The sequence below is a fragment of the Clupea harengus genome, chromosome 1, assembly GCF_900700415.2.
Source record: "Clupea harengus chromosome 1, Ch_v2.0.2, whole genome shotgun sequence".
NCBI classification, from domain to species: Eukaryota; Metazoa; Chordata; class Actinopteri; order Clupeiformes; family Clupeidae; genus Clupea; species Clupea harengus.
Window position 1 is genome coordinate 30818041 of NC_045152.1, and position 23096 is coordinate 30841136.

At 42.3% G+C, this 23096-nt stretch overlaps 2 protein-coding genes and 1 pseudogene across 2 annotated transcripts; 1 reads left to right on the top strand and 2 right to left on the bottom strand.

Moving 5' to 3' along the window:
- Nucleotides 1-960: 960 nt before the first annotated feature.
- Nucleotides 961-6834, bottom strand: LOC105905702 (annotated as a pseudogene).
- Nucleotides 6422-19692, bottom strand: atp13a1 (ATPase 13A1). Its single transcript, XM_012833748.3, has 25 exons — nucleotides 19177-19692; nucleotides 17540-17629; nucleotides 16799-17062; nucleotides 16301-16456; nucleotides 16009-16078; nucleotides 15809-15915; nucleotides 15575-15704; nucleotides 15339-15394; nucleotides 15111-15237; nucleotides 14886-15023; nucleotides 14656-14776; nucleotides 14065-14222; nucleotides 13118-13293; nucleotides 12554-12664; nucleotides 12077-12202; nucleotides 11835-11943; nucleotides 11261-11454; nucleotides 10674-10770; nucleotides 10277-10464; nucleotides 9917-10031; nucleotides 8014-8210; nucleotides 7668-7810; nucleotides 7387-7498; nucleotides 7158-7301; nucleotides 6422-7014 (listed from the first exon to the last, which is right to left on the bottom strand). Exons 1-25 carry the CDS (start codon nucleotides 19525-19527, stop codon nucleotides 6904-6906), a joined length of 3591 nt encoding a protein of 1196 aa, XP_012689202.2. The 5' UTR covers nucleotides 19528-19692; the 3' UTR covers nucleotides 6422-6903.
- A 481-nt stretch (nucleotides 19693-20173) lies between these two features.
- On the top strand, nucleotides 20174-22158 carry LOC105905733 (coiled-coil-helix-coiled-coil-helix domain-containing protein 5). Its single transcript, XM_012833774.3, has 4 exons — nucleotides 20174-20362; nucleotides 20880-21020; nucleotides 21131-21282; nucleotides 21878-22158. Coding segments are annotated over exons 1-4 (321 nt in total). The 5' UTR covers nucleotides 20174-20360; the 3' UTR covers nucleotides 21904-22158.
- Nucleotides 22159-23096: the final 938 nt, after the last annotated feature.

Here is a 23096-nt window from a genome sequence, read left to right on the forward strand (position 1 = left end):
TGCCAAAGAGTTTCTGCTGACATCTACAAGCAATGACGTCATCTTCTGCTATTCCCTTGAGACATTCACTGAGCACAGGTCAGTCTGCATGCGATTTGAGCCTCAAATTAAAGACCTTCCTCAATCCAACAACCCTGATAACAAAGAACCTCGACCCTGGATGGTGGTTGTCTCACCTGTCAAGATGTTTAGTAACCAGGTGTGCAACTACCGCCTAATCAACACAGACCAGCACAGGGGTTGCCTTTTTTGCCAGGAGCAGCAGTGGGTACTATGCTCCTGCTGCAATGGAGCGGGCCACAAACAATGTGGCATGTGCAGGGTACCTCAGGGGTTAGGAGCACGGTCAAAGCAGTGCAGCCAGTGCCACGGGAAGCGACAGGTTTCCTGTGCAGCTTGCATGGCCCTGGGTCGTGTGCGCTGCAAAATGTGAATGGGAAAAGGACGCTTGTGCTACTTCAAGGAGTTGGGCGGGGAGTACCGAACCAAATTGGAACACCATCTGATGACTGGCTGCGGGGTGCCAGAGAGGAAGCTGCTGCAGGCAGCTGGGGATGTGGTCCATGCCAGCATAGGGACCAAGGTGAGGCCACTCTCTGAGTTTTCATTACCTGAGGTGAATGTCACCTCAGAGCGGATGGTTGAAGCATCCCACCAAAGGTCGCCGGACTGCAAGGTCATCCAGCAGAGGCACCTCCTGAAGGCCGTGCCAGTCACATTTGCCCAGTACTACTGGAGAGGCGAGACAGGAGGCTTCTACATCTATGGATCAGATAACCGGGTGTACTGGCCAAACTACCCGCAATGTGGACATTTGGATCGCTGCACCCTTCTCTAGTTGTAACAACCCTGAAGCCTTAGCAAAGCTAAGTACTTTTGCTTCTCTTAAAAGCAACCCTTTTAAATACTTGAGATTTTCTTCACAAATGCAGAGAAACTAATTATGCACAAAAAGGTTAATTAAAATCAGACATTGATTTATTTTCCAAATGTATTATTTGACAATGAAATATGCACTAGCTCCTCTGATATGCTGGCAATAAAATGTACAAACACAAAAGAGGTTTTATTAACCTATTACAGTTTAGGTAATACAATCAGTGGTTATATCCACTGCAAACCTGAAATATGCAGGCCAGGCTAAGACACTGAGAGTCATCAAAGGGTGTCCATGTAATAAATGCTTTTTTCCCACTGCTATATTTGTCCAGACAAAATCTTCTTTATAAGTCTTTTCTGAAAGTCTTCTATTTCATGTCCCTTCGTCAACACTTAACAGTGTGATTCATATTATGACAGGTCCACATAGTTCAGCTAATGGTCCTTTGTTTGTTGTCCAATGGACAAGTCTCTTGCTCTTGAGTGGATTTACTTGTGTAGCGACGGTTCGAATGTGCATCTTGAGGAATTAAAGGACGTCCATCTCTGCTGCGCTGCTGCTGGAAGCCTCAGATGAGGTGTTTGCTACTAACCTCTCCCGATTCCGAAAAACATCAGTGACTGAAAGAAAAGAATATATCATAAATAAAAAGAAGCAGTCAAACACAACCACACATGTTTTTCTATAGCTACACTGTTACAGCATGGTATCACACACATAACACTGGATGAGACTTCTAATGTGTCTACAGTTTCCCTAAGAGGTAGATGGGAAGGCAAACTGAACTATTACAAAAATATGTACTTATGGAATGGATATATGGCTAACTGAATGATAACATTTTGCAACAACAGAGCTGGTTGTTATAATACATAAAGTCTTTAAAGATGCAGTCCGTGATTCAGTTTTGCAAAAGGTTGTTGATATTTTAACATAATAACAGCCCTCACTTCCGGCTCCTGAAGCATCGTGTTGATTGGCCTAGGTCTGTCAATGGCTCGGTCACAGCCACTATGTTTGTTTCCCATTTACATGGCCAGGACTGTACAAAGCCTGGAGCGCAAACACTGACCGGACAACTAGAAGATCATGTGGAGCCATTTTTAACAAAAAGCGTATGGTATTAGAATCGTGGACTGCACCTTTAAACAACAATTTACACATTCCAGTACACAGCATGAAGTTTCACCATACCTGCTGCGACATCACTTATGTCCCACACACGAAGCCCATCTTTTTGTCCACCAAATGCATAAACGAAGGGGAGGTCAGGACTACAGGCTGCACAAAACAGTACTCCCTAGGGAAAAAAACTAAACAAATTCAACTCTAAACATATGTGATATTTAGCTTTTAGCTTTCACTTACAACTGTTGTTGTACATCCACCAAGCCTTATCTAAGCCAAGCTGTAAAACCTGCCTGAAATTCACAGGTCTGTGTGCAAAAACATCCCTCTGGTTTCCCAAGCAAAATGGGGAGTTTGGTTGAAGGGAGGCTACGTGTCAGTATAGAGAATATAGAGAGAGTATAGAGAAGTTAGAAACCACTAGTTGGCGTTTGTCACCGTGCCTTGAAGGTTTATGTAATAGCTCAGCTTAGCCCAGCTCAGTTATAACTACATCCAAAAATGTTATTAGTGGCAAGTGATTTTCAAATATGGGTACAAACCATTTTCATGTCCCGGGAATGAACAAGACTGGGTTTGTCCCCAAGAATGTCCCAGATCTTCACATGTTTGTCAGCTGAAGATGTGACCAAGCATCCTTTTATTTGACTGCTCAGGTCCATACCTGTGGTAGATGAAATCAGTCTTATCAGATCAGTCATTCTCTGTTTCAAGTCCAACTACATTGAATGCTCTCTGTAAGGAATAATTGCAAATCCATGCACTATCCTGAATTCCATGACCAGATTACAACAATGAAGCCTCCACTCACCTGAGACCTCTCCATCATGAGCTCTGAGTGTAAACACTGGCTTATCGGAGCGTGCATCTAGACAGTAGATAAATCTTCTGTGCTTGCCTGGGAAAAAAAGAGAAACAGAAAAATATAGGACATGTCTATATGACATGGAGGATAAATAACAACCTATAGTCAAGTGTGCAGATGTTTGTTCAACCAACTTCACTAAATAAACTCTTTATTTAGACTCTTGAGCGTGTTAAAAAGGGCTTTCTCACCAGGAAGTTGAACGGAGAAAAATGATTCCATACAACTCTCTCAACCTGCCCACTAAACCTCCAGACACGATGGCTGTTGTCTGGGCTTCGACAGTCGTACAAAACAGCAGACCTGGGGAAAGGGAATAGGAGGGTAGTTAACACTCCACACATATATTGCACAGCATATTTGTCCAAATATTTTGAAAACAAGATGTAAGCAGGTTTTTCCTCTTCTCAAGACCAACCTGTCATAGGATCCATATATAAGGGTCTGAGCCTCAAAAGGGTGGAATTTCAGAGTCTGAACCTAGAACCAGACAAATAAATTCATCAATTATTAATTTATAATCAATTTATCAATAAAACCAGCAGACTCACCGCATGGCCAGATTCTTTGTACATATGTAAGGATCAATGCCTTTCAATGGTTGCGCATATGACTGAAGTATCTATACCTTATCTGTGTGTTTTCTTAGCGTTGTGGCTGGCTTTCCCTGTGTCAGATCCCTAACATTCAGTTTGGGTGATACATTTAAGCTTAGCCTACTGTTTATTGTAATAATAAAATGTTTATTCATCTATTTAACGCCTCAAGTGCCATGCCCTTACTGTGCCACTAGTGCCAATATTAGAGGTAATTTAATAATTTCATGGAGTCAGATTAATCATATTTTCCTGCAATATTTACCACTCTAATGCATTCTTCTATCCAATAAAGCACACACAACGAAATGACATTTCTCAAATTGATTGGCCATGTTTTAAGATTTAAGTGTACATTAGTTTTATTATCACACATTTGCTCTCCAGGTTTGCGCACGCAGCCACACACGTTGGTGGCTCAAATATCAGGGAATTGGAATTAATTTGGCGTTGTACCCATGTTGTGCCCTGCATTCTTGTGGTTTGTGGGGCTCAAACTCGTTGATAGGGGCGGCCTACTGGAGATGGACAACATTGGTTACATTCTGTGAAGCAAAGACATAGCTGAAGGTCCACCCCCAGGACATTTTGGTTTAAGTAGATGTTATTTCCTGCATTCTAGTGGATTTTTGAGTGGTATGCTAAAGATGTGCAATACCTGAACTTATTCTGATTCATGTTCATCTGATCATGACTTGTAGGGCCTTCTAGACTTGAGCTGAACATTCAACCAGAAAACTATTGTTGTGCTTCAATGACTGTCTATGTACCACAATATAGCCTAATTAATAGACCTGTGTTTAAGATTTGACCATAGGTTGATTGACATTTTGATTACAATGGTATTCAACTAATTCTTAACTGAAACCTAACCTAGATTGTTAATAATTGTATTCTTAAGAGCACTTCATGATTTATGTTCAGAAAAACATTACACAAGATTAGTTAGGGAGAAATATTTTTCATTATTCAAAGCCTCCCACCACACGTTCCATCAAACAACAAAGTGCAACAAATAAAGTGCTTAAACAGTTAAACAAGGTTGTACTGGCCTGTGGCCTTCTTGGAGGCCTTGATGACCTCTGAGGGGGGCTCCCATCTGAAACAGGGCTCCCATCTTTATTGCCATTATTGAGGACAGGGTGCCATCCAATGCCAGGCTATTTCTGCTCTTAGTTTTGTTCAGTCCCTTAACTGAAAACACCCTCTCAGCATCTGCATTCGAATGGGCAACACCAGGACCAGCTTGGTGACGACAGCAAGCCTCTCAAAAAAATCTAAATGAAAATCAACACAGCTTCATGGAATGAATCCACCTGCCGTGGTGTGATGTCACCCTCATCAAGATATCTGTTAAGTTTAGCCCTGGTTGTGAACCCAATGTTCAACTTTTTCCCTGTACAGATACAGCATATCAGCTTAACATGAATGGTTTAACATAGGCTACTGATGCAGCAATATCAGCTTGACACATAGGGCAATAAATCCAACCAGAAGCTCACTGTTGGAAGGACTACCACAAACCTTAGGTTTCTATTCATGAAGTGGCAAAAGGCTAGGTACAAGACTGAATATCACATTTTATCTATCACATATCACAGTGTATGATCATACTAATAGCCAAACACTAACCTGGCAAATGGTTTGCCTTCTCTTTATAGGCAATTTCACAAGGCTCCTCATGGCCTTGCAGAGCTGCTGGAACCATACATTTGGAACATAGCTTGCGTACGAATTTCACCATATATGACAGACATTTACAAAACTAGTATTAGATACCTGCAGATAACAGCTGAGTTTACATTCACCACACAAAATCAAGTTCACACGCACAAACGAATAATTTCTTTAAAGATTTAAAGTTTAAGAGAGTGAGTACTTAATTGAACCACATGTCATCAACATACCTAGTCTCTGCTCAGATTGGAGATGAAGATTTTCTTCAGCGATGTATTCTCTTCCCGAGTTTCTACCGTGTTTGCCTCTCTTTGTAACTCTTCTTCTGTCGCTAACTTCTGGACTTCTTGGCGTAAATAATATGTCTATGCAGCGAATAGGGTTACAGATGCGCTCCTTAGCGCCAGCTACCCTCGGTGAGTTTGAAAAGGAACGAACGCGTCTCGGCCCAAAATCAGATTTTTGTTTTGGCGTGAGAAATTGGATGTGTGGCGTGAGTGCGTGTGAAAACATGCAAAAGCGTGTGTCACACGGCGAAACCGTGGGAGTTGGCAGCTCTGCGTTCCTTTGAAGATGGGAAAATACAGTTGTGCCTTCCATTGACATGGGGCCCTTGTTGAGCACTGCTTTTAAACGCCATAAATAATCAATTATAGTAAACAGTTATTTCAAATTGACTAGCAAATTGGCTGACCCCCAAATCAGGTTCCACTATACCACATAGGATACAACACCTTAGACTGCAAACTGGTAACTCACACTGTTAGAGGAGTGTGCCACTCTATCTTTAATTCTGGTTCAGGCAACAACTGCCCCTACAGCCTTTTCGCTAATATGTAAAGCACCCGTGAATAGCGACAACAAAAACAACACAGGCATTATGCTAAGGCATTGCATTAAAATGAGCCTGAGAAAGTAAGTAGTACCAGGGACATTGTAAGGACCCAGTGACGAAAACATGCCAGTGTCTTTACAGGAGCTCAGGTAGGCCATTTATGGTGCTCTTGTTGGAAGCTGTATAACACTCTTATATGGTACCACCAATTAAGGTGTGCCTTAATACAAAACCTTTGGACTTGGTGGACCCAACCCTAACTATCTGTTTATCTATTACTCCATTATAAACCAGACCATGGCACTGAGTGTTATCTATTACAAATTATTCATATAGACAATGAGTAAATCATTATTATTATTATTATTTTACAAAGTGAAATAAAATAAATGCGTTTCATATGGCTTATACGTAAAATGAAGAAACACAGAACACATTAATGACATTTTTTGGTCTTTATAAGTCTGTCAGATTTCTGTCTTTTTACAAAATGGAGAAAAAAATTAGAACACTTTGTAATTCTCTTGGAGAACGCCCCTGTCATGTGTGCGTGAGTCCGAACACATAGAAACACACTCTCACTCCACACAATACTGCTGTCTTCTTCGCCAGCCACAGGAGAGGTGAGCAAGAAAGCAACGAATGAGGCTTTACATGATGGAAATGAAAACAGAGAGAGTTGATCGCATCGGGAAGAAGGAACCTCAGAGAGAAGCAGTAGAATAACGAAGAAGGAAATATGCAATGAAAGGAGAAGGAAATGAAGAGGAACACCGAGGTGTGTTGAGCATTAAATGTCACGCCTGTCCATCTCAGATCTCCTGCGCGTGTTGCAGACGTCTCTACCAGCCATCTTCTCTTCTCCACGACAGTCTGGTTGCTAAGGGCAGCGGTTGCTCGGGGCGACTGTTGGCATCACGATTCAGGAAGGCAACCTCAGGGTTCCTTTTCCCAGGAGAAACTGCAGAACTCTATCCACCAGCAGAGCAGCAACAAAGTCCACAACTAGAACTTGGGCGATCACCATCTTGAACTATGGAGGACAAAATCAAGGGTCAGAATTTCAATGTAGAATACAAATATTAATAAATATGCAGCTGTGTCTTACATTGCACTTCTTAAAACACATGCTGAAACCTAGTATCAGCACCAAACACATAAAGGCAGTGTACTAACTTCTGTGGGAATATCCACGAGAGAAAACTGCTCGTTAAACTCAGGCGAAGACCCACTCAGCAGCCCCACGATGGCAAAGCCTGAGAGGAAGATGCTCCACATCAAGGGCCGGTTCTCACTGAGAGACTCCATGAAAGGGTGACCCTGCAAAATGACATTTTCAAATGGTTGAAGTAACAGTTCTGGTTGAACAAACAGACTATGTGATGGTTCATGGAAGGGATGTTACCTTGTAGTTAATAGCAAACGTAGCCATCTGCATGGCCATAGACATGATGTACACAGTGCTGTTTATTAAGCTGGGCTCAAATTCTTTGTAGATGTCCGCAAATTGCTCTGACCTGTTGGACAGACGAGATATCGTTCTAGATAATTGTGCTGATAAATCTGCTGATTGAAATTGCTGACTTGGACTACTGAAAGAGTATAGTACACACACACACACACACACACACACACACACACACACACACAAAGTAAATAAAAACCAGAATGCATTTAAGGGTTTACCTGGGAGGGCTTCTGCTCTGAGCCCCCTTGTACAGATACACCAGACTGCAGAAGTGAACTGCAAACTGCAGCAACACCGTAAGCACCGTGTACAGATTGAAGATGTTGGGCAAGGGCCGTTCTTTCGAGAGGGTTTTCAAAGGCTGGGAGGAAATATACCAGAACAGATTAGTATGATGTACGGGCCCCAAAAATAAGGAAGAGGGGTATTTTTAAACCCTTTGAAGAGTTTGGTTTTCTTTACATGTCATTCCAGAATTGTACCATACAGATTTAGGATTTACAGTGAGTTCATCAGGACATTTTATTACATAATTTAAGGCTTAAACTTTTGTTGTCTCCTGACCTTTGATCTTGAGATGAAGAGGAAGCAACCGGCCAGTAGAAGCCCCTGCAACGTGGCCTGAAAGTCACTGAACTTAACTCCTTCCAAGTAGAGCACCGACTGACTGTAGGCCAACACCAGGGCATTCAGAGCCAGAATCTTAAACATCTGCAGCGTGGTCACCAGCGTACACCGTCCCTGCTTTATCACATGGCAGACTAAGAGGGGGGGGGGGGGATCAGGCTTAGAGTTTGCTAAAACCTTAAAGGGGCATAGAAGTTTCTAGACCATTAATCATATGTGTCTGCTGTGTCTCTTAAGACAAGTCTCCTGAATCTAAACTTAATCCAGTATACCTCACCTGTCTGTTGGAACTGTGTTCATATATATATATATATCAGTTAGAAGTATGCTTTTTAGTCTTACCAAGATAGTTAAACACATGCCTGAATGAAGGATGAAATAGGATGAAAAAAAATAATATTTCACAACCTTAGACACAGTGATGTTTATATCCAGGAGGAGCACAGGGGTTTGAATACTTAAACGAGTAGTATATTTCAGTTTTCAATGTATTTATCTATTTAAAAAAAAATTGAGTTTGCTGAAACCTTAAAGGGGCATAGACGTTTCATAGAAGTCCTGGACTGTAGTGCCACAGATTCCCGGTAGGATTTTTATTTAAGCTTTTACTGTGTCATTCTAGAATATTCACTTTACTTTTTGAGTCACTCTAGTGTTGCTTTAGCCTTGTGCCTTGGGTAAGTACTACTACTGGTACGTAATCCCTCTCCCAAGCCTTAGTTTTACAACAAACTGCAACAGTTTTCTTTCTGTATTGTGTACTGTAGAATTTATTTATATTTATTCTCCCTTCAATTCAGAGTTCCTGCAGACGGGAAATATCCCCACAGCCACATTTAAGTACCTAAGCCATATTTCACGATTAGATGGTGTTTCTTGAGGCATTGGCAGTGTTAGATTAACAATACATGTAGCGCTTTGAGGATTCGTCAAAAATCTGTATTTTGGTCTGATATGACCTTTAACACCCCTTCCCACGTCTTCAGCAACCTCCATGCATACTTTATTGATTTTCTAAAACAATGGCTTCTTTCTGCCACCCTCCAACGGAGTGCAGTTGTATGGATAGATCTTAAGATTGTGGACTCCTTCACCTGCACCTCAATTACCATGGTGGCCTACCTCACCAGTTAATATGCTTGGATGCTTAGTTTGGGGGACAACCTTTTCTACAAAGCATCTGGGTGGTGTGACTTCTACTTTCTTTTGTATTGATGCAATGGTGCTGAATTGGACATCAAAACACTTGGATATTTTCTTGGAGTATTTTCTTCACTTGAGCATTTGAATCACCTTGTCCTGGTAGTCTTTGTTTCCTCTGTTATTTCACAACCTGGCAGATGACCATTATATTCAGAAGGAGGTCTCTACTTTAACCTCTCATAGTTAGTACTTAATTAATATCAGTTATAGTGAAATAAGGGGCACCTCTGTATCACCTGTGAATAATTTCTCATCTGCCTTAATCTGGAACTTGAAAGCACAGGGATTTGAATACTTAAGTAGAATATTTTAGTTTTTAATTAATTTATTTCAATGTTAGCTGTCAAATAACTTATATTGCCTTTAGAAATATACCAGGGCATTAATGTTCTCAATAAAAATACTGATTGGAAAAATATGTTTAAGTATCTTTTGTAATTGTGAAAATGGTGATGACTTTCAGGGGTGTTGAATACTTTTGTCTGGCACTGTCTATAAATAAATAATAAAACATAATGATTCATATTCTACAAACTTCTGTGCACCTTGATGACCCTACACCAGGAATATATTTATTTGACAAACATTCTTAAAAGTGAGAGGGAGAGGGAAAATGTTTCCACAGAATGCTACTTACTGCACTGAATAGACGATAGCTTTGAGGTAAAGGGTGCAGCAATTGAGGCATCTCCCAGTTTGACCACTTGGACCTGATCCTCCTCCAGCTCTCGCAGAACCTGACTGATCCTCTCCTGCACAGAGATAACCCAACAAAACATTCTTGATTTAAAGAACTTGAAAGAGGCTGTATGGAGTAAAGTCAACATTATTAGCATAACCACATCAGTGACATTCAACTACTCAAGCAAATCAAAGCTTCAAAGGGGGAAGTGTGTATGACCGCAACACACACACACACACACACACACACACACACTTATGTACATGTCACACATGTGCACTCACAACACACACTCAGACAGACACATGCACACACCTTCTGAGCGGCAAGCTGCTCCTCCCTCTGGGCCATGACCCTGTGCCTGGATCCGCGAGAGCTGACCTTGGCTCCAGAGCTCAGCACGGGTGGCAAGGGCCTGGAGTCATTGGGCAGAGCCTCCTTCTCCTTTCCCCGTTTCTTCCTCTCGGGCATGCGCTCAGGGGCGTTAGCCAGCAGGGCCACGCCTGTCAAAACAAAGTGGGTTTAATGAAGGTGCCCACATTTCCATAAAGCTTTTTTTTTGTTTGGTTTTTTACTTTTCTAACATACAGTTATGGTTACTTCATATCCCTGGGAAAGTTAGATCATTTTTGACCATGGGCCATGGTGTGTTTGTGCATACATATCAAGTTTCTCTGTGCAAATAACAATGTAAGGTGACGGGATGTCTCACCGATGTGGGCATGTTTGAGTGCTCCGACGTCATTGGTCCCATCCCCACACATCAGTGTCACATAGCCCAGTCCCTTCAGGCTGGTGATGACAAACTCCTGCAAGACAACGCGGCCATCACACCACACAATGAGGCCATACGCAGAACTGACAGTGAGGTCTTTGTTTTTTTGTGATCTCTTAAGAATGTGTTGTTTAATAGCATGTCTGGGAAAATCACACAACTGTGCAGTCCTGAGATGTTGGGGGTCTAACCAAGGGTGTAAGAACTGCAATGCGGCAAACTTTACAGTAGAACACTCCACTCTCTTGCCTTTATGTTGCAGGAGATCATCCACTGGGAAAACTTTGTGGCTTACTTTGCCAAATCAATTATTTGTTCTCATTCAAACATGCGGCTATATTTTCCCTACACTTCCCCTATTCATTTATCACTTAAGTCAGGTTTTTTTTCCAGGCCATCTAAAAATAACCCGGTCTAAAAATATGTGCTTGTTATTTGCATACACCGCAAGCTCAGATAAGGCACCAAGAGACTTTAAAAAGGCTGTTTGCAACTTGCTGACGAGGGGGGAAAAAAAGTCAAACCTTTTGTTTGGGGTTGACGCGAGCAAAAACCTGCACGTGGGGTAAAAGGGCGTTGAGTAGTTTGGTGTCGTAGGTCAGCCGAGCCAACCCCTCCCCCGTCACACACAAGTCGTACTGTCGGATCAATTCCGACACGGAGGGAGGGGGTAGGGCCACACACACACTGCCATCTATGGATTCCCACTGCCATTCACCTGGAACAGAACGCATAGCAGACAAACATTACATAGGGAGCAAACCTGAGACATATAAACTTGAAAAATGGACATCTACATGGCCATGTATATGATCAAATCAGAAACACACAACATATATGTAAGACGTGTTATTTAAAAAAAATGTGTCAATTGCTATATGTGTCTGCAGGCTTCTTCTGTGTTTAACATCAGCAGCGGTGGAGCAGAACTTGGTGCTGTCTATGACTGCCGGTGTACACCCCATAACTGGGAACAGCTGTTTTGAATCGAACACATCCAGTGTGTGACCCAGTTGAGAATTTCTCAGCCCAAGGAAGCAAATGAGGCCACAGTTGAACACCTCCTGTTTGCGACAAGCTCGGCGTATGCTGTCTTACCTGGATTGGGGCCTGCCTGCAATATGAGGGTGTGCTGTTTCTGGATGAAATTCAGCTCTTGGGCCACGTGGCAGGCAGTCAGTGGGTTGTCTCCTGTGATCATCACCACCTAGAGAGAGAGAGACATGATGGGAGATGAGGAAAGACATTTAGAAAAGAACAGATTGGACACCTGCGGTAATACAGTCAAAGAGAAGCGAGTGTGAGTGACAAGAGGACACAAAAGAAATGTTCTCACTCACACGGTGCGATGCATCCTGGATCTCCTTGATGACCATGCGGCTGTCGTTCTTCAGGGGACAGGAGACGACCATGAAGCCGACAAAGCGCAGGTCGCACTCCAGAGCCTCACGTGTGATCTCTCGCACCTGGAGAAAAGAGAGAGAAAAAAAAAAAAAAAACACAAACAAAAAAAGAAAGTCATTCCTGTGCACAGTCCTCTATGACGCAGCAATCCTGACAGAACTAGATCTCCTCTCTAGTTTCAGTAAAAGACCCCAGAAATAGCAACCATAACACATTTCCACAGAGCTCGGGCCCAGCCCAGAAATAGACCACCACAGAATTAGAAACGGACGGAAGAGGAGGAGAGAATACAATGAAAGAATAAATGTTGCGTCAGGAAAGGCTAATAGAGGGACAAAAAAAACGCATGTCTTTTCCTCTCGAGAGTGACAAACATGGGTGAGAAAACAGACAGCGGTCCAGAGTGTGTGTACCTGCTGATGGCTGAGGTGTCCCATCTCTTTGTATCCCAGAGCCAGCACCCTGGCACCTTCTCGAGACATGGCTTGGTGCACTTCATCATAGCTGGCAGGGCACTCGGAGAACTGCGAAAGGGAAAAAAGAAAGGCCCCAATGATGCATCATTTATTAGGGTGATCATCCATCATCACGCCTTCACAGTCTGTTGTGAAGTTGAGGTCAGGCATCCAGGAGCAGCAACAGCCAGACAGGAGCGCACACTGAGGTAATACAACACGCACACTAATAAATAAATACATGTCAGTAACTACCTTTCCCCACAGGATGGCAAAAATGTAATGGTGTGATTTCCTTTGGTTCTTTAAATATAAAATATATCTTGAAGTAATGCCCATCAAATCGTTATCCAAAACATACTTTCGTACAATGACAGAACAATAGCAATGCAGGTACACTTCAGAGACAAAAATGAACTTAATAAGTTTACTTCTGATGTGTTAGAAAACCCGACATGAAGCCCTAACTAAATGTAATAAACAGTCGGTATGACCATAGAGGAAGTAGTGGACTCTTCTTACCATTCCCCTTAGGGTCTCTGGAGCGCCTTTGACGGTGGAGATGTAGCACAGCTCAGTGGAGCCCAGTCTTTCATAGGACGCCAGTACAGACATCCTCTTCAGAGCGCTGGCAAAGTGGAACCGTTGGTGGATTTTCAGTCCTGGAGTCTTTATGCCCCTCGGAAACACCTTCTCATCTAATCAAAGAGACAATAATTACAGCACATTCCAAAGGCACTAATTAGGACGGAAGAAAGTGACTGTTTCCCCTTTAACAGCAGGTCATAACACATGTTGAGTCACATTCATTTGTCAGAGATTGCAAAGGCAAACAAAAATGAGTTTGAGTTTGGGATACGATTATAAAATATCACACCAGAGTTCACTGGCAGCAGAGAAGGAGTTAGGAGGAGGTAACAGACTTCTCTCAGCCCAAGGCTGTGGCTGCGGGCAGGCTATCAGACCAAACTAAGTGCCATTACCAGCTGCAATGATTACTCATCTCACCTACATCATAGCCTTCTCTGACTAGCAATGACAGTGTTAGCATTGTTGCAAAGTTGCTGAAAGACAAACGGTAACAGGCACACCTCTGTTCCAAGCCATCTTCCCTGTTAGCTTTAAGTATGCTTTCATTCATCCTACAACAGACTTATCTCTCCATTCTGTGCAAGGCTGCATATTCCAGTCAGATAACTAGCGAATGTTTTCTGTTAGTAAAAGAAAACACTGGAGTGTGTGAGGTAACCTTAGGGTGTTTTGAGATCTACCACACAAAATATAATGCTCTGCTGAATAATGTGCTTTTTAAAAAAAAATTATAAATCCAATTCTGTCCACCAAGTCGGCTTTCATTGGGTCGTACTTCATCTTCAAGAAACAATATCAACTGCTAACTAGAATACAGTGAAATACTCCCCCCCCCCGTGACTGAAATCGTATATATTTTCACGCTCACGCATCTCTACCTTTAGTGAGACTCCAGTCAGCAGCCGTCAGCATGGCCTTCTCTAGGGGATCACCCACCAGCTGTCCGTCATCTAGAGTGACCAATGAGTGACACGTGGCCACAACCCGATGCGTCTCCACCGGAATCTCAGACACTGGCATCACCTCCTTCCCTTCCCTGTGGAGTGGAACAGAAAGCTGGTGATTTATCTGTAGAAAATAAGTTCAACAAAATTTGAATGCAAATGTACAGCATGCGCAATCTGACTGCCAAGAGAGCCGCAGCTATTTTGGAAGCAACGCCATACTAAATACCTTACACCACTGATCAGTAATACAATATTTATTATCAAACAGGTGGACCAGTCTGGCTGCAGTGTTCTAGCTGCCATTAAGCATTGCTATGTAGCCTGTGGCTGCTAACCTTCCCTCAGTGTGCAGTAGTTTCTTTCTGCAGTTAAAATCCCAAGCCGGGGCCATTCTGTTTTAGTCCCTGAGGTTGCAGTTAGAGGTCTCTTTTTTTTGTTATCAGCGCACAGACAGCAGTGCTTATCTACTTAACTCTTCACAGAGAGGATGTGACACAGACTGAAATCAAAAGAGAGGTGTACCTTAGTCCAGCAACGCCTCGCACTACCAAACTGTCACTTGTCAAGGTGCCAGTCTTATCAAAGCAGCAGACCTCCACCTTCCCTGCAAACGGTATCCTGAAAGGCTCAGTGCAGAACACATCTAGACAGAGACAAAAGAAAAAAAGGAGACAATGTACGTGGGGTTGTGAGGATTTTGTGTCAAGATTCTCTGAAGAAAGCCGTATGACTGACAAAGCAAAGACACTCACAGAGCTTGGCCAGGGCAATGAGCGAAGTATTCACAGCTAACGACAGCTCTATGGGGAGCTCTGGTGGTACCACAGAGGTGAGGATGAGGGTGCACTCGAGGAACAGCTTATACCTGTTCCGACTGGCATCCTTGGTGCCTGAAAAGGAAAAAGGTATTCAGACAAAGTAACATTGACCGAAGTACCTGAGGTAAAATGCTTGGGGAGCAACAGACAGCCACTCACCCTCCACCCAGACGTAAACAGCAGCAGCAATAGCGAACACCAGGAGGAAGAGGATAAAGATGAAGGTCTCCAAATTGTTGGCTGTTACCCTTTTCACTCCAAAGAGTATGGTCCTCAACAATTTCCCCTTTAAGAAAAGAGATCAGTGGTTGGTTGAAGATCTTTTATACTATACATTTGTCATACCAACAGAGATGCACTTTAAGAACAAGAGGAAAGCGCCTTCACCTGAGAGGTGTAGAATCCTGTTCTTAAAACATATGCCACACAGCCATTGTCCACAGCTAGACAGGAAAGAAAAAAAAACACTCTTTTTGTTATGACTGTAAAATGTAACATCTATGTTTCTCTTTTTGCTTGTACTCTCATTTCCTGGATGTATTGCACAACTCACGAGGGAAAATATTTCTGATATATTACAAAGCTAGACATAAAAATAACAAAGAGGAAGTTCTGGTGCGTACGTTTGAGGCCGGCGCTGGCTTTCAGTGGGGGGCTGTGCTGCACCACTTTCGTCCCTCCAGAGATCACGTGAAGACGTGAATCAGCCTGTAGGTCCAGGATTCTATCTGGGTCCAAGTCCTCCACAGGCTCCTGTGTACAGAGAGGAGGCATTTAGTAAGCCTTGAAGAAGCACATAGGCAAACATGCAGTCTAAGTGACAGGAGAAACTGAGGCTTTGAATTGAACAGTCAAACCTTCATCTGAGGAACAGACTCTCCCGTCAGCATAGCCTCATCTATGATGCATCGGCCTCTGAGCAGTAGAACATCACATGGCACAAGGTTATCCTGCGGAGACCGTCCTAATAACAGGCAAAAGCACAGGCATGAGCTAACACAATACTCCATACCATAATTGGTATTTGAAAAATACAAAATAGAAATGCAGATTTTACCTATTGATACAATGTCACCTGGGACAAGGTCATCACTGGACACTGGACGCCATTTTCTATTTCTATAAACCTGTGAGAATTTAAAAACAGCTGATCAGACCTTCCTTGATAGTACATGCCTTTGATCTTGACTGATGTATACTATACATAAATCCGTCTGTATTGGTATGTATGTATGCATGAAATGGTCATAGCCACATCATAATTTCAGATGCAAAGCCAAAGTAAGGCAGAGAAGTAGTATAGGTGAGACCTGGATGGTCCAAACTTGTCTGGGGAAATTGACAGCTACCTGAATCATGTAGGGTTTGTTTCCCATCCTGCGGATCTCAGACATGTTTCTCATCTGCTGCTGCACCAAAGATGCTTCAAAGGCCACCAGCATGAACAGGGTGAAGACACTGTAGTACCAGTACTCATCAAGACACCACAGGCCAACACAGAACACCTGTTGACAGGTAAAGTTGACACACAGTAAAGTTTTGAATGTGCCTCTTACTTATACTGAAGTAACACAAATCCTACTCCAACATCCCAGTACTAGGCACTTCTCCCATTTAAGAGCCTTTAAGGACCCAACATAAAAATCAATTAGGCCTAAAACAAAACAACTCATTGGCAGAGGAGGGGACTCTTCGGTGCTAAGGAGAGTTCTAAAAATAGCATTTCAGTGGTCTCTGTTCACCAATAATTAGAACTTCAAATTATTGTGCAAGTTTATACGAAACCCATGGATAACACCAGTTTAACATTTCAATTCAGAAATACATATGTTCTCATATCAACTGACCTGGAATACAAAAAAGGGGGCAGTGGCTCGCTCTCTGAAGAGCTCCAGGAAGTCTGGCACCATCATTTCAGCGCGGTTCGTTCCATAGCGCTTCTCAGCAGCACGCAAATCAGCCTCTTCCTGGTAGCCTCTCCAGCCATGGAAGTAGCCCATGGGCTGGTTCACGGGGAACGAAACAGGGAGAAAGCACTTCTTCTCCTTGCTGTCAAACACATATCTGATTTTCTGGAACTCAAAAGATGTGATTCGCTCTCCGTTTTCATCCTGTTGCAAGAAGGGATGTGGGAAAGGGTCATATTATGAGCACAGCCACATCACAGGTTAACTGTAGACGCTGTGATACTTTCAACTTTGGACTTAATGTATGTGTGAACGATTAGTTGGTATTAAAATGGTTTCTGTATACAGTTAACAGCAGACAAAAAACATAGAGGTCATACCAAAGGCTAGGGCTGTGTATTGGCAAAAAATCTCGCAATACAATATGCCAAGGGTCACGATTCAATATATCGCAATTACTGTAAGTAAGGTGATTTATATTGCGATTCTTAAATATGATTTTAGGAAAACTGTCTGAGTATAAAGTTTACTTTTTTCATTCAGAACAACACTGCTGTCTAGTGGTCGGGGTTTAAACACAACACAAAATGAACCACGACATAGTATCAAAAAACATAATAGCAAGCGTATCGATATTATCTTACACCCCTACAAAAGGCATCCACAGATAGGAAATCTCACCTGGTCCCTTTGCAAAGCCACCAGCTCAGCAGAGCCATTGTTAGGCGTGGGTACTACTTTGGCCAAAGTGGCCTTTTCTGGATCCGACTCCTGTTGGCACACAGATGGGAATTTCTCACAGTCAGTCACCCACATCAATCGGAGCTGGTCTTTCCCCCAGCTGGCAAAATGTTCAACTGAAACTGAAAAGGCCTGGTCGTATGTTGACACCAGTATTTCTGTATCAGTATTCAATAGCATTATCTATGGCAAGCTGTTTTAACATTTAAATCAACCCATACTCCTATCTGTAATGACATTTTAGATTTCCAGAATAGCATTTCTCCTAGTCTAAATTGTATTCTCACTAGTCTAGGTCAGGCTTTACAAAAGCATTGGAAGCCTAAGGAAGTCACAGAATCCCTCTTATGAATCAGTTTACAATTTTGGAGTGTTTCCCGAAAGCATTGTAACGTAAGTAGTATTTGAAACTGCTTGTAGATGTACGTGTGCTCCGGAGTAGTCACAGGCGGCTAAGAGCCTCTTAAAGGTACAGTGTGCAGGAATTAGGGGTTCTATTATCAGATATGGAATATAGTATTCATAATTATGTTTTCATTAGTGTATAATCACCTGAACCTACAAATCATTGTGTTTTTCTTTAGCTGTTTGAATGAGCCCTTCATATCTACATAGGGAGTGGGTCGCTTGATCGATGATGAGGGACAAATGTTTTCAGTGTCGTTGAAGTTGCCTGTTTTCTGCTAGACAGCAAATTTAGCCTACCAATCTAAATGCAATTTGTTGTTTGATAGTTTTAGCTACAACATGACCATGGGCATAGTTACCAACACAAGTAACCTTTTTCCCCCATGTCAATGTTGAAAAATATCTAATTGCTACCAGGATTGTAATTTTACTGCCCAAAACACCCAGTGACATTACCAAGATCAGCCCACAGCTGCTGAAAATGATTGCCACATGCTAAAAAAAAGTGTCACGTCAACAATAACCCCCTACCACAATACACAAGTAACAATAATATTTGCTGTCTTACATGGGACCTACAGTTCAACATACTAAGTATCTAAATGCAATTTCTAAAATAACCTCATCACTTGACATATTATGGCTACTTGATGCAGTCATACATGATGGACATCATTTTGGAAGTAGGTACTAGCACCTGACGACCACCGATAACAATTGGATTGTATGTGATATCTGAAATGGGAGTAACGATACTATTGCAGATATCCAGGATGTTCATTCTGGATATCAAACATGTCTGTGGATATCTTAAATGTAAAGCCCAATAGGCTACACATGACGTTGTGGATATCTGAAATGACAGTTGTGTGTAGATAAGAAGAATGTCATTGTGGATATCTGAAATGTTCTTTTTGATAATGAACAATTGAATTACAGATATTGGCAACATATACCCAGTATAGCTATTGAATGCTAAAACAGCTTGCCATAATTATCAGTTTTCTCTAGAAAACAGTTCTAACATGGATACCCTATAACAACAACATAGAGGCTAGACATGGGGATCTGACATTACATGACAGCTTCCACCCCAGAACCGTACAATGACCAAGGGCCCTTGTCGTTGATACAAAATCAGTTTGAAAAACAAAAAAATTCAACTTTACCTTCACACAGGTGAGCAAACAGTGCGCGTGCACCGACCAATAACCAGAAAGCACAGTGAGGATGTGAGCGATCCCGATGGCGGCAAGTGCTAGCAGGCCGGCCTCAGGATAGTCAGCAGCCCCATATATTCCTAACCATACATAGAGCCAGCTCGGGTAAAGTACTGTCATGAATGGAAGTACTGTGCCATGAAAAAGCCTAGGCCTGCGTCGATATAGTGACACTGAGCTAACTAGCTCGTCGCTAGCACTATTATCATGGTTGTGGTTCATAGAGGGGGGTATCTTCAGCTCCCCCGACCCCAGAATTCCATCTTCAGTCATGTTTTCCACCTTTTCAGTTTCTTTCATTCTTGCTTATTCCTTCCACACTTGCCCCCCTTCTCGCCACCTCCTCCGGACTTTGGGTGTTGGCGAAACGATAAACTCTCGCAATTCCGTGGTCTAGTCGGTGTTCAGATTCAATTTCGGAATTTCTTTCACGCCGAAGCTAACTTCCGTGTACGCAACGACGCATGACATTTACGACACTTCCGGCATAGAGGTGTTACTATGACAACAGATATTCGAGGGGAGCGTGTGGTTGTGTGTAGTGTATAACCATAGGAATACCTACGTGCAGAGCTCACTACGTACTTCAAACGTAGTAAGACCGAAATGTCTGTATGGCAAACACCTGCCAGAATTAAAACGTGTACCCTGGCATTCGTGTTCAGGAGTATTTTAGTTTATAATGCCACCAGCAGGCTGCAGACTACAGATTGGACACTGTGCTTACGACTTGGGGAATCCTTTACTATCCAATTATGAAACCTGCTATTTCGGTAACTACCTCAATGATCAGAAACATCACATAAGTCTTTATAGTACGGACATGTGGTTTGCCTTTAGCATTGGCGAACATTATCAATCAAGGAACTTGATGACCCTGTACTAGCTAGTGAGGTTGTGACTGACATTTGTAAATACCAACTGTCTCAGCTGTTTAGCTATGTAAGCCTCTCCTCTCCATGTCAGAAAATACCACAGCCAATCGTGTAGCGGGAGGCGTTATCCGTTCTGAACGAATGAATGTGCTCTAATTCGCGCATGGTTTGCTGGCGAATGTAGAATTTGCTAACGTGAATAACCTTGGTGTGTTTTTTGCATTAGCTGGCCAGTCAGCTAGCTAGCTACTTACAAAAATGTAAGTATTACCTAATAATACCTTAATAAATGTCAGTTTGCGTTTAGCGTTATCTGTATCTTGGTGAAGTGTTACTATTTGTTTCAGATCAAATGTACGTGGTACATAGTAGCTAATCTAAGCACATGGAGGCACCTCTTGTGTAGGTGTTTTAAGTTACATCTTAATGTTAACTTCACATTAACTTTAGGATTAGTTTATTGGCCTGATCAGCAAGTTGATTATAATGGTACCACCTTTACTTCGCTGAAGTAACTAGTGAGTTTGTGAGTTATTGTCAGTCTGGTAACGTGGTACCCAGGGCCGTAGTAGTTTTGGAGCCTTGAAAAATCTCCAACCCAGATTGTAGTTAAATCTAAAAACTCTTTACTGCCTGGCATATTACGTGGTCCCTGTCCAGTGCACCCCCCTGAGTATTTCAGAGATCTCGCATTTTGCTGCCCCGCTGTTGACTGCCAGTGTGGTATGTGCGATATGGACATCTTAAATGCACTGTTTACTGTTTTCTTGCCAACAGGCAGGCGGCTATGGAGATCACGGCTCGGTTCTGCCACAAAGAAATGGAAGAGTATGGAGCCTGTGTATCCTCTAACCCATCAACATGGCAGGAGAAGTGCCATGAACTTAAACTAAAAGTGGCACATTGTACATCCTCACAGTGAGTGTGGGAAGTAAATGTATTGGTCTCAGGCGCTGTCTGTCATGGGTATTTGATGAGCATTGCTGTTCATTTTTGACCTGTCTGTGTAACCCTTATGCTGTTGGCAGCCCGGTGATTCAGAAGATCCGAACAGACTGTGCTGGAGAGTTCATGCGGTTTGAACGTTGCTTGCGAGAGAACCAGACAGCCGCCCAGGCCTGTTCACCAGAGGTGGCACGCTTTGCAGCCTGCGCCGAGACAGTTGACATTAGTGCACTAGGTGAGTTCATACGTCTCCTTGTCCCCTGAATTGAAGCATTTGTTTGCTACTGTGTGTACAGTGTTTCCATGGGTAATAGGACTCCTGTTCAATCACGGTAAAATGAGTATAATGGACTGGAAAACCAAAATATTGAGAATGAAGTGGCCATTTTCTGATTTAAATTTAGTCCACTATCTACAATTTTAAGGTCTATTATCACAGGATGCTAAACTCACACACCTTATGTGTTGTGCCCAGTGCCATAAAATTAACGAAAAAGTAGTAAATTAGTGAGCATACTCTTTAATACATGTGTCATGTCCAGACATTCCTGAAATTATTACTGCGCACTGCATGTGTTTTTTTGCTGTAGACACCAATTTCATTATAGGTACGTTACTTGTGACTACATGATATTCAAGCCAAACATATTAAAGAGCAGTCATTTCAAAACCACTGGCCTTAAGGGTGCTCCACAGTTACTACATGTTAGGCTACACCATAGTCACAGGAAATATGCCTCTGATAGGTGTTCTTTGTTTTTGTCCCTTAAAATAAAAGCCATTAAGCTTCTGCTTACCTTGAGTTTCTACTTTTTTACCCCTCTCAACAGCAACTGAAGCACCTCAACCATCATAAGAGCTGCTAGCGCTGCCTTCAAAATGACCTCAAGGGTGTCCCCCAAAAACTGTGTGTCTGTATGTTCAACACCTCTGTTCTACGATGACATCCATTGCATTCATTCAGACCAAAACCATTGTTTTGCACAACCACATTTACACTCACTACATGGAGCCATTCATTTGTTTATTTTAGATCTATTCTGTAATTATTTATATGATAACATAATGTTCCATGTGTCAGACCTTTTAATAAATCTTTTTATACATTAAAGTGGAGAAAGTCCTGTTTGACTAAACACTGTCAAGGTGTCAGAATTGGTCCTCGGTGTTTTTGTGTCAACACAATCTATTTTTGACTCGATCTTGGGGTTTCTGCAAAAGATGACCGCAAATGATGATGGCCCCATTACATTTGATTAGAAACACTGTCGGTTTGATTTGACGAGTACAGTCTAGGCTTGACTGCATTCATTGGGATGCCAGAGAGAGTATTGTCTAACTGTCTTTACTCTGCGTGCCTTGCCTTTCAAGATGAGTTCCTAACAGTACATTCTCATCATACGGGATTTGCTCCACTTAAAACTGGCAACACATCTTTACCATTCAAATGCTGTGCTTTCTGTCATATATTCATAAATAATTCCCCCCCCCCCCCATATTTGTTTCCCTTTGTAATAATTAACCAAGGAATGTGTGCCATCTCCTAATTTGACTTCCCACTGGTAGTAAGCATGAAGGATAATAGAGGGTGTTGTAGTCACGCTCTCTTTGATCCCCAACAGTTCATCATAACTTTACACTACTTGACTCTTTCAATAGGCAGCACCACTCAACTGTTTGGAAGTTGTGCTTTCCAACATGTTAAAAAAATTAAATAAATGTTCCCCCCACAAATTTGATTGCCCATCTAATATTTAACCAAGGAATGCGAGTCATCTCCTACTCAAGCTACCTGCTAACGGTGGAAAAAAGTGGCATGAAAGGATGAAAGAGGGGGTTGAGGTCATGCCCACTTTGACCGCTGAGACACAGACACAGGGAGGATGTTGAGTTATGAGCGCTTTGACTAGAGAGCAGAACATTTCTTAGATGAGCCATTAAAACAGAGGGTAGCCAAATGGAAAGACTGTTATGTTTCAAAATACAGATTTCTTTTACCTTGTTGGGAAAAAAATTACATCCGTACACGACAGACACTGAGGATAAATG